Source organism: Lampetra fluviatilis, chromosome 37, assembly GCF_964198595.1.
Source record: "Lampetra fluviatilis chromosome 37, kcLamFluv1.1, whole genome shotgun sequence".
NCBI classification, from domain to species: domain Eukaryota; kingdom Metazoa; phylum Chordata; class Hyperoartia; order Petromyzontiformes; family Petromyzontidae; genus Lampetra; species Lampetra fluviatilis.
This window is the reverse complement of record NC_136311.1, coordinates 7,032,409-7,044,481: the sequence shown is the minus strand read 5'-3', so window position 1 is coordinate 7,044,481 and position 12,073 is coordinate 7,032,409. Positions and strand designations below refer to the sequence as shown.

The following is a 12,073-nucleotide window of genomic DNA, read 5'->3' as shown; positions in this document are numbered from 1 at the left end:
CCTAAGCTTAATGGTTATACGAATCTGCCTGGCGCGCTATTCACATGACAAGAGTGAAGTTAGTCCTGTTTGTGGAGGCGGTCCCATCACGCGAGAGAGGCACATTCAAGGGAAATGAATGATTGCAGCAGATCTGGAAGAAAAGAACAAAAATACAGAACGAATATCAATGCACGCGACTTTTAAAATTATATTTATCGAATCCAAGAGTTGCATTGGAGAGAGAGAGGCGGTCAAGCATGATATGAAGGCAACGACTTGGAGTGGACGAGGTGATGATGACATACAACGTGCAGTCAGTAGAGATAACCAGGAATACAGATCTCTATATGGGCGCCACGGTGGTGAGATGTTAACAACCTCGCCAGGTATACAAGGAGGCCGTGGGTTTGATCCCGACCCTGACGCCTGTATATTTGGAGACTGCATGTTCCCTCTTTCTCCGTGATCACGTGAATCAACATATGTTTCAAGTATTTGGCTGCTATAAATGTTTACATGACAAGCCACTTAATTGGGCTATCATTTGTGGGCAGGTCGCTTCTGAAAATGAGCTGTATAGCTCAGTGAGCCTTATCTGGTCAAATAAGAAAAATTGTTAAAATAGTAAACAGTGGGACATGCCATAAAGAATAGAGATTCATAGACTTACACAAACTTTACATACCAGTACGTGTACACTTATACAGATGTCCTCGACTTACAAAGCGACCCCATAGGGACGTCCATAAATGACGTCACGCACCTAGGGGGGGGAGGGGGGTCAGACATTTGTGACGATGTGGGACGAGGGAGTAGGGTTTGAGAAATGTGACGTCACATGCGCAACTTTAAATATAAACACGTTCTACTTAATTACATAGAATTGTTATAACAACACTAATTTTGATTACTTTTCATTATTAACTATTTGATTATTTACATTTACTAAGGTCACCTTTTATTTATTCCATGAAAGAGCATTTTTCTTCTCTATGGGAGAATGGAGAAGCATACATTTTGAAATATTTTTGAATGATTGTTATTCAACATTTTTATTTTAATGATTCTACCAGGGCTTTTAATTTTGTGGCATTAATATGTGATTGTTTTAATTGTACTCTCTATTTTGCATCGTTCTACTACAAAGTTTCAAGTAGTTTTTTTTATAGTTAGAATTACTTTTAATATTTTATAATTATAACAGAATTTCAATATAATATTCTGAACATCTGCAGTTTTAGTTAGACGTTGAATATTTTCAAGTGAATTTCATGCAAAATTTCAGCTTTCCAACGCCACCTTTTTCATACGTGTGTAGTGGGTACAGACTTCTAGGAGACTTCCTCTTGGAGGCAACACAACTATTAACAGTTAACGCAATCACAGTTGTCCCTGACACAAAGGGGTACGGCCCCTTCCACCCGATATGCAGAATAGCGTGTCCTATTCAACTCGGGACTACACTCCTCTATCGGCTCCTTCGCTATCGGGACCTAGGGGAGGCTATTCTGACCCGACCTTGCCAGGGTCTCTGGGTCTCTCACCCCTGGCCCACTCGAACCTGGCTCTGACAAGAGCCTTGGTTGAGGGGTCCCAGGGCTCGAGGCTTGAGATGCCTTCGGTTCTTCAAGTAGACGACAACTGCCGGTCCCGTAGAGAGGGGACCGGCTTTTATACCCCGAGTCGGGGTCCACTCCTCCGGTCACGAGATACCCGGGGAGGGTGACCTTGGCTTAACTGCCACTCAACCTACTAAGCCTCCCATCCGCCCCCTATGGGCGTAATAGCAGGCTAACGTTCACGTAGCGCTTTAATAATGACGCTACACAAGTTTTTTCCTACAACATCAGAGTGTAGCGCCACATTAAATACGCACTACAATGACAATAGTTTAAAGCGATTTGAAGCATGTTTTATTTTCAAAAAGGAAATATGGTTGGGGGAGGGACAGAGCTTTGTGACGTCATATTTGAGGGAGGTCTGACTTTTTGTGACGCCGCGTGACGAGGGGGAGAGGGGGGGTCAAAAATCGTCCAAAATCGCGTGACGTCATTTATGGACGCCCCCCCACCATGGGACGTATATAGAAACCCATAAAGGTAATGAACATGGAAGCACCAGGGTAGTTCTAAGTCTTTCAACCAGGACTGCAGACGGATGGCCCAGGACAGGTATGAGTGGAGAAAGGTGACCCCGGAAAGTCGAGCTCACGTAAGCGGTACAAAAAAAATAAAAATTCTGGAACGAAGTTGAAAAAGTTGTAACAACAACAAAAAAGCGGTTTGAATTGCGATTATCCAAAGAAAAAAAAGGAACAGTATCTTAATGCTGAGCACATAAGATTACACAGCAGGAGACTTTTAGGATAAGACGACCCTGGAATTTCCCTGTATGGCCACGTGCGCGCGCGTGGGCGTTTGCTGATCAGCTGTTCGCCGGTTGCGCAATTCCATTGGCTAGTCGCCTGTCACCTCAGCCAAGTGGGGGCTGCATTGGGCGTTTTTCCCATACAGTTCTTGCAGTTCATGCAGCTGGTTGGTGGTGGGGTGGAGGAGGAGATGGGGACACGCCAAACATTGTGAAGACCCCACCCGTTGCTAGGCATATCCGAATAAAAAAATGTATAAAATTACATTTTTTGCTTTGTTTGGTTTTTGAAGAGCAACCAGTTTTACATGACAGCGTTTTGCCATTCAGTTGCTTTGTCTGAGAGTTCATGATTTTGTAGATACGCATGCCTTCAAAATTATATGTTGGGCTGTTCCAGTAAACATTAAACGTTGGTCCAACGGTGCGAAGTTACGTGGTCCATTTTCTTGGTTCTTTCGGTAAAGTCACGTAGGTAGAACAATAATAGATCACGACGTTTCAATCGTAACACAAGCGTCCATCATCAGATGGGACAGCCACAGCAAGAAACAACTACTGAAGTCGGTTTTCCAGCTAAGGGGCCGTCCATAATTGACGTCACGTGATTTTGGAAGATTTTTGACCCCCCCCCCCCCATCGTCACAAAAAGTCAGCCCCCCCTCAAATATGACGTCCAAAAAAAAATAAACATGCTTCAAATCGCTTTCATTGTAGTACGTATTTAATGTACTGCTGCATTCTGATGTTGTAGGAGAACACATTTAGTAAACATCCTATTTAATTAAGTAGAACGTGTTGTCTATATTTATTTAAAGTTGCGCATTTTGATGTGAAGTCACATTTTTCACCCCACCCCCCTCGTCACACATCGTCACAAATGTGTGACCCCCCCCCCCCCTAGGTGTGTGATATCATTTATGGACGGCCCCTAAACTGGTTTTCCATCAAGAGAGATGAAAACCAGTTTCATCTCGAAGCAGGCCTGTGCTTGAAGGAACATTTAATAAACTCGCTGCTATAGCTATGACCTGGCCCAAGCAACCAAAATTCTGCAATCCCCTGGCTGACATTTCAACGCTGCATATGAAAGCTGTCGAACGCCGATTTCCATGAGCTAACGTAGCTTGCAGTTATATTTTAAGCTTGGCCAGCACACGTGTATATATTTATTTATTTCCTCACCAATTTATGGGGATTCTCCCTGGCTAGTGAGCGGCATTAGCCTACAAAAAAAACCTCAGAGATTTAGAGGGAAAACCTACCGCTGTGATCTCACATCACCGAGAAACCCCCCCTCTCCTCTCCTCCGAGACGCTCAAGAACCACCCCCTCGGTCAAGCATTCACGAGTTGGATGGAATGGGAGGAGAATTCTCGATCGTATCGTGGGGAGGGTGGGGAAGATGGGTGTGGCCAGGCATTGTTAATCGATGCAGTCTACGAAAGCTCGACTCCCCCCTCGTGAAGTCCACGCATTTTTTAATTTCGCGAGCTGACAATTGCGAGTTGCAAATTTTGTTGACAAATAGCCATATTGATTTAATAGCATATTAGTTTTTGAAAAATACTACGTTGGTTGTGTTCATGATAGTTTAATTATCAATTGGAATTTATGTCGACCGGTGTTAGTATGTTAATCAATTAGTATGTTCGTGATTTTCATAACCAGATGGGATCCTAATGAGACAATCATGCCATTTTCTGAAATATATGGATATATTTGAAATGTATGTATTAGGATTGTTTTTGTAAACATGTTTTTTTTATTTTATGTAACATTTACCGTGGGGCTGTAGCAACACTTGCACATCACAGCTACAACTTTTCTCTAAATACCGGTAATAGAAAATTATTAATACAGTATTACCGGAACAGTTTTTTTTTATTATATTCTAACGCAGCTACAAGATATAAAAACTTCATTAGACTAGGACAATCTTTTGCGATTTCCAGTTCCTTTTCATTGGGGTCCTGGAAGAATTGCACTAATCCTCAGGTTGTACAGACTATTGACAGCTAATTTGTCATGAAAGATAATATAATATATATTTTTCTATTGCATTACTGGCAATGACCCAAGCCGGTTAAATATCGTAGAAGAGCGTGTGCGTATCATTTCTGAACTGCAAAAAGCATAACCAACTCTTTTATGGGTACATTTTGAACTTAGTGTTCAAATATATTAACGTTGGATTTAATTGAACGTGAATCAGTGGGGCAGATATAAGTACAAAGAAGACTCTTTTTGGTTAAAATTACAATTTCTCAATTACCATACAATAGTTATTACATTGTTACTTGCCGAACAAGTTCGCAGTTTGTGCCATGGCACTGTGTCTCAACACATCACTGGTGTGCCATGATGTATGCATTATTTAACACATTCCTGCGGAGGGAGCTGGTAGGAACGTTGGGTTGCTCGGTCAATGGGCAGGGTCAACGGCGGCGTGGTGTATTCCGCAAAAATGCCCAACTGTGAGGGCGGGCACAAGCCGGCGTGAGTAGGTTAAATGTTGAGTTTTATAAGGGCACCACGGGGTGACCAGCCCCTCCCCTCCCACCCCCCACCCAGCCCCACCCTCCCCACCCTCTGTTTGCGCAACGTCACTTCAGTTTGTTGCAGTTGCACCCGATTCAAAAGCCGACTGGCTCACATGGCTCTACCAAATCAATGAAACTGAAAGAAAAAAACCCTCCGATTATCACGGTTGGCTACGTACGGCGCGAAAGAAGTTCAACACACATTCATGGCTGAGTCTCAACCGGAGCTGTCCGGGGCTGATAAATCTGATTGCTTCTAAAAAAAACACAGAAACGATGGTGGGTATCTCATAATCCTGCCCCCTACCTCCACAACCCCGCGACAAACTGTGACGCAACGCGTCGTCACCTCGCCCTCCTTCATCACATCCACTGGGTGGGTGGGTTTGAGAGAGGGCGTGCGTTACAGCGGTGGCGCTGGAGAGTGCACGGAGAGAGAGAGACAGAGGAGAGAGCACGGAGAGAGAGGAGAGAGAGGAGAGAGAGCAGCACAACAAAGAGAGAGAGGCACAGAGAGAGAGAGACGGGGAGAGGAGCACACGCACACACAGAGCTACTACACACGCACACACAGAGCTACTACACACGCAGAGAGAGAGAGAGACGCACACGCACACAGCGAGGAGACGTGATGCTGTAGACACAGTCGCCTGCCCGGTGACCTGGAGAGACGCTCTTCGCGGAGAGGATTCGAAGACGGGAAGGGAGACGGAGAGCGAGCAGGGGAGAAAGAACAGCAAGGAGAGCGTTAGAGGGAGGTGAGCGGCTGTGGCTGGAAGAGGAGGACGGAGGAGGGAGGGAGGCTGGATGCGTGAAGAAAACAAATATGGCTTCGTGAGCAAGGCAGCAGCTGTGGCAAGACGCGACCCGGCTCACAGTGGAAGAGAACTCGAGAATCGCGGTTTTGATTTTAATTGAAGGAGACAAACGTCTGCAAGGAATCCATCACCACCACCCCATCATCATCGCCGTCACCATTCGGGATGCAATCAAAGGCAGCCTCCAGTTCTCGCCGTTGCCTTTCTATCGCGATGTACCGAGTATAGAACATATACGGAATGCTACGAAGCGTTGGTGTATTATTTATTGTTTTATAAAAGCATAGGTGAAATATTGAAGACACCGCTTTTGAAGGTTGCCCCCCCCTCCCGGGTGCGGGCCTCAGCCTTCGTTCTCGCCTAGAAGCCCCCGCCGCCTTCGGCTTCGCGTTCCCCGCAGTCGCTGCCGACCCCGGCAGTCCCGACACCGCGGAGTCGGACCCGACTTCTTCTCGCCGTAGGCTTTATCAGGCCGGCGACGTCTTTTTTTGCAATCGTCTCCGCAGTCGCAGGCTCCGTCTCTCTCGAGCGGCTGTCTTTTTCGTAGTTACGACGAAGATCGAGAGAGAGAGACGAGAACGTACGCCGGGCTTACCACCGCCCCTTGCCTGAACACCTTGCGGGCCAGTGCGCGCCTCTGTCGGAGGCGGCGTCAGGCTGCAAAGGGGTCGGGGTGGACGGGTCAGGCCTACTGCCTTCGCTAATCGCCATGTTGCGGGACATCTATTAATGTTATTGTTATAGTAAAGCCGTCAATATATACGGTCTCTATAACGATAACATTACTAGCTGATAGGTGTCCGTCTTCATTATCTCGACGCTACACTGCCCAAGCAAAACGTCTAAATGCGATAGCAACGAACGGAGGAGCTTAGGGTTGAGTTCCGTGTGCGGTCAAGACGTCATTGTTTTCAACTCGATCTTCTAATCACCAGGAGCAGTAGGACTGCCGCATTCTTAATTTATTGATGTATAAGCGAAGCCGGGCGGCATGGTTGCGTAAAGTCTGCGAGGGACTTCTGTCCGTCGTGGTGGTGGCGGCGTCGGTGGAAATCGCGAGCGCGGATCCCTCGCGACTCGAGACCATCGCGATGACGGAGCAGACGTACTCGTGGTAAGCAAAGAGACGCGGCAAACATCTTCTTCTTCGTCGGTACCATTGGCATGACACTCATCGTGAGCAGCAAGCACAATCGCCGTGTGCTTATGACCATACACATCTTCATCGGCAACATCGTAATGATTGTCATCAAGCAGCAGCAGCATCTTCATCAGCTGCTCGTGACCATTATCATCATCAGCTGCTTATTATCATCATCAGCAGCAGCAATAGCGGCAATCGTTATTGGCAATCATTCATTACTCAGAAGCAACATCACCATCGATATGACCACCATCATCATCGGCAGCAGCAGCACAATCGCCGTGCTTATGACCATACACATCTTCATCGGCAACATCGTAATGATGGTCATCAGGCAGCAGCAGCATCTTCATCAGCTGCTTATTATCATCATCAGCAGCAGCAATAGCGGCAATCGTCATCGGCAATCATTCATTACTCAGAAGGAACATCACCATAGATATGACCACCATCATCATCATCGTCAGCAGCAGCAGCACAATCGCCGCGCTTATGACCAAAACCACCTTCATCATCATCAGCAGCAACAATCATTAGCAATGTCGATCGTAATTATGGTGATCAGCTAGCAGCAACAGCAGCAAATTCGTCAACTGCTCGTGACCATCACCATCAGCAGGAGCAATAGCGGCAATCGTGAGCAGCAGTCGTTACTCAGAAGCAATAATTACTCAGAAGTAATATCACCAGAGCTATGACCACCACCATCATCAGCAGCAGCAGTTTCATCTTCACCGTGGCCATGGCCTATGACCGTCATCACCGTCAGCATGAGTAACAATGTCGCCACCATCATAATCGTTAAACAGCAGCAAAACGACGATATTTAACAACAGAATCGGGTAAGAATCGTGTCACGCTCATCGTCATCATCATCATTAACCACGGTCACCGTTCTATTCCGTAGCAGTGACATCAGCTCTATCATAATAATCATCATTACCACCGCTATGAAAATGATAATTGTCATCACCATTATTACTTGCCCGTGTACACTTGTTACATCTGATTTCATTGCGTCGTTAGTGTAGTCAGTGGTGGATTGCCAAATACCAGTGGGACGTATGTTACACGATTGTTTCACGATGGTATATTTCGCACCCTTCCGTCAAGCCACTGCTGGATGTGTGACCATACAGCAACAGGACTTTCAATGTGCTGGGTCCGTGCGAGTTGGGTTGCATGGTCGGTTCATATTTCATTTTTCCGCTGTTGTATTTGTAATGCTAACCGTGGCTTGGAATACAACTCAGGTCACCGGGTTCATACTTCATTGCGCAGTATGCAAACTCTACGTTGTTTTAAGCGAGGTATGCTATCTGTGATATCGATTTTCCAAGGCTGTTTTTGCTACAATTAACAGCCTTTACGCGTCTCTGCAGTAGCCGTGAAAGCTATTTTGTCGGCACCGGTTACAGTAATGTATTTGAATTAAAATTACTAGGGCCCATGCGCGGTTGTATAGGAATGGTTGTCACCGTCTCTTGGAATCTATGAAGTTGAGCATGTCTTCGATAAATTTGGTTTCTCTTCTGACGCTCCATTTGCATCCCACGTGCATAAAAAATCGATTAGGGAACGGAGGACGGTTGCATACAGCAACTAGAGGTGCAATATATTCCACTAGTTTCCTATCTAAGCCACAGAAAAAAAGGCACAAACCCATTTAAATCAGCCACAGATATGCCAGCAGGCCCCTCTTAAAATTGAGTCTTTTGACTATTGAGCTATTAAACGGATAAATGTAGGATTGCTGTACACGTTATTATTGTTCATAATAGGGATTTTTGGGTTTGATTGTGTAAATATAAATGTGTCGTTGAACCTGCAACCACCCGACAGACAATTAGTAAAGGTTAGTCAATTAAACACAACATGCAGTTAGTTATTAGTTCAGCACACCGGTGTGTTGGAGAGTAAACCCACAACATTGACAATTCGAGTACGACGTTTCACCGCTAATTACAGCCAGCCCCATCAGGCTACAGCCAGACAAATTCTCCTGTTTAGTGTTGAATACTTTTTTCTCGTCGTTTTTGCAAGACGTTTAGCCAGCATGGAAGACTAGGCCAAAGTACCTTCCTCTAGAAGAGCTCTGTTAAACTCCCACCAGTGGACGCCCTCCTGGCAGCAGTGGGCATGAGTCATATACAATGCAAGGCTGCACCTTTTAATTGTTCTACCTTCAGTAAGAAGTGCCTCGGGTTGAAAGTTGTTTTGCTAGAACTGCCCTGTAGCTGCAATCCGTGGGCCGTGGTCCTGCATTGCCATTGCCTGTTTGTGCAGTTTGTAATGCCAGGTGTCAAACCCGTGATGATAATGGATCTTTGTTCCAATGATGACGGACCAAATGTTACGTATTTAGAATTATCCGTATGTAAAATGTACAAGCTATAAGGTGCCGCATGTAATGCGCGTTTGACGGACAGATCATTTTGCATGAGAGCTATTAAATAGCAATGATGCCATCCATGGTTAAATAAGGATGCCACTAAACTGATAACATTATGCAATTATCTAATGAACCTTTACCTTGAGTGCTCACGACTTTTCACTGGGCGTTTTAACTGATTATCAGTATATGAAATAACAATGAAATATAAGCTATTATTCTGTATGTAATGTAATCATAATGTCAAGCCGTTTGGCAATCCACTTCTGAATGAAGGCCTCCCCAAGTCATGTTTGTAATCGGGATTGTTTGACCATACTTCACCAAGACGGTGAGAATGGGTTGGTGTAGGACTGTAGGGAGAGTGGGTGCCAGGAAAAGGTTGAAATGTTGCTTAACATTGATATTAGCCCGAGCTGAGAATCAGGCTCCTGGAGTTAAATTCAAGCAAGGACAAAACTGATATAAACACATGGGTTATGTGACACTTTCCAACGTGCAATTTGTCTTCCGAAGCGTTTAATTCACAGGATGAAAACTGATGTGTACCGGTCAGGGCAAATAAGCAATATTGGCTTGGGTTTCTGTCTCCCAATTTTTTGAGTAACCCTTTGACCAACTTGGCCGATTTTCACCAGAGCAAATCTCTAATAGCAACACAACGTGAAACACACGTTTTGTTCATAACATATCATTATGAGGAGAGTTCTATCGACCTCATGTTACAGACAGGCGGACGGACAGAGCTAATGCATTAATTCTCTCGGCTTGGGTGGGAAAGCATTAAATTACGCTTGACTGTGTTTTGATTGGAGTTATATTTCTTGACTTTGCCAAGCCATGACACAACCAACCGAAACTATTGGGGTTTACATGTCAAGAAAGGGTTCTTTTTAAAAATGTGAAAAGTAATACTCTCATTACTTTTCCTGAAAATCATGGAACGCAGCACATACATCATCGTAAATCAGCACAGTTTTCATTTTGTTGTTCATTAATTCGGTGATCCATTTTGCGAAGTTGTGCCATTGATATTGTGCAAATGGGTGCCGTGTTTTAATTGTTTTGTTTGAGGCGTTTTGCGGGGGCGGAGGAGTGTTCGTGGGGCAGAGGGGGGGGGGGTTGTCATTTGTGTGAACAATGCAGTAATAGTAATCTTAAGTTCTCCATCTGGCAGTTGAATTGTGCTATCATGGCAACTGCCGACGTTCCATTCAATTCCTTGCCCTGTATTTGACCACGTGAGGTTCCCATTGTTCAGTCTTTTGTTACGCCTCACCTGAGCATGGCTGGCTTGCAATGCAGGTGTTCAACTGGTGCTCTATCATTTATTCATCTTCTGCTGTGACACTGACAAGCATTGAGCTGCCCTTGTGAAGAATGATCACAGGCTCCCTATCGTGCAAGCTCGTGCACACGTTACAGTGCTCATTACCAAATTACCTTGACGTTGCCAGGAATGCAACTGTGGACTTTGGTACAAATTGGCCCATTTTTGAGGTGTGCGTGCACACTTCTGATCTAGGCTGCCCGGCTTGTGGAGAAGCAACTACTATCGATTGTCAATGGTGTGTGTAGCGGATAGCATAATATTTTTAGGCATCTCCCCCCCCCACCTTGTTATCTGTTCCAATGATCGTGATTTGCATGCCATGTACAACAATTTACATCATGTAATCTAGTTGCCCACCCAACCCTTGTATTTACTTTATTGTATTTTCATCAGGTTGCTTGTCTTACCGTCTTTGATTTTTTAAATTACCCCAAGTGTGAGGTTCAAGGTTTTTGTTTTGTTTACTACCGTTGAGAACTCGATAGAACAGGATAGCTTTGTTTGCAAGAGTGACGGGGGGGGGGCATCAGCCTGTCTGTAAAAGAGCGGTGATTGTTGTCCAATTTTCCGGTGTAATTTTGGAATTTGGCAAATTTGGACCCTGACGCCGGTACACGATGGCCTCCTCTTCTTATCGTCCGCTGGGTAAGTAGGCGGCGCACATTATAAAGATTATTTTATTAACACCCGCAGTCATATTCAGGGCGGCCTTTGGATTCGAACCGTCAACTTCTATGGCGAGCGTGCTACCACTTGGCCATGTCACGCGTTAGATTGTGTGCCGAGCATATTTTCACTGAAGCTTTTGGCATGCACTCCTGTGAGCATCTTCAGGAAGACCACACTGGTATTACAAGTGTCTGCGACAAAGCCTGCATGCTAAATTGATTCTCACTTACCCGTCCTAAATTCCATTTGCCAGAAAACGGCATTCTCAGGGTTTTGGGTGGTTTGTGGAACCAATGGAACCAATTTGAGCCGCATGTATCAATATTTATAATAATACGGCTCAATTTAAGGGGAGTGGTGGCACAGTGGTTAGCACACCACATTGTAATACCTGCGACCCCGAGCTCAATTTTCAACCACGACTAAGCTGGTTGGTGATTGATAGCTATACTGGTCCTGTTTTACCCTCCCTTTGCCAACCCTGTACTGGTGAAGTATGGTCAAACAACCCCCACGACCGACATTACATGGAGAGGCCTTCATGTATCAGGGAATTCACTAAGGGTTTAAAATTATAATTTATTCATGTGTCTCTAGTGCTGTATTCGTAGGGATGGGTGTCTGAGCCTGCTTTACTGTTCCAGTACAATGAGCTCACGGCACACAAATATTTTTCAAATTGCGTTTGAAAGTTTGCCTGAACTCGATTGAGGTTCAATGAGATTATTCATCGGTGACATTATTTGTCCGGTTAATCCCATAATCGTTGCACCAGCTGGAAGGAACGTTTCACCTACAGCAGGATATATCAGCGTCAGAATCCTC

At 45.1% G+C, this 12,073-nt stretch overlaps 1 protein-coding gene across 2 annotated transcripts in view; it reads left to right on the top strand.

The window, feature by feature from the left end:
- The first annotated feature begins 5,347 nt into the window (after nucleotides 1-5,347).
- Nucleotides 5,348-12,073, top strand: part of SPPL3 (signal peptide peptidase like 3) — an 88,613-nt gene continuing 81,887 nt past the window's right edge. Inside the window, exon 1 of one of the 2 annotated variants that reach the window (XM_078873727.1) lies at nucleotides 5,348-6,824. In XM_078873727.1, coding sequence (XP_078729853.1) covers nucleotides 6,679-6,824 — 146 coding nt within the window. In that variant the 5' untranslated portion in view covers nucleotides 5,348-6,678. The remainder of the gene's footprint in view (nucleotides 6,825-12,073) is intronic. The other variant, XM_078873728.1, reaches the window with a different exon arrangement.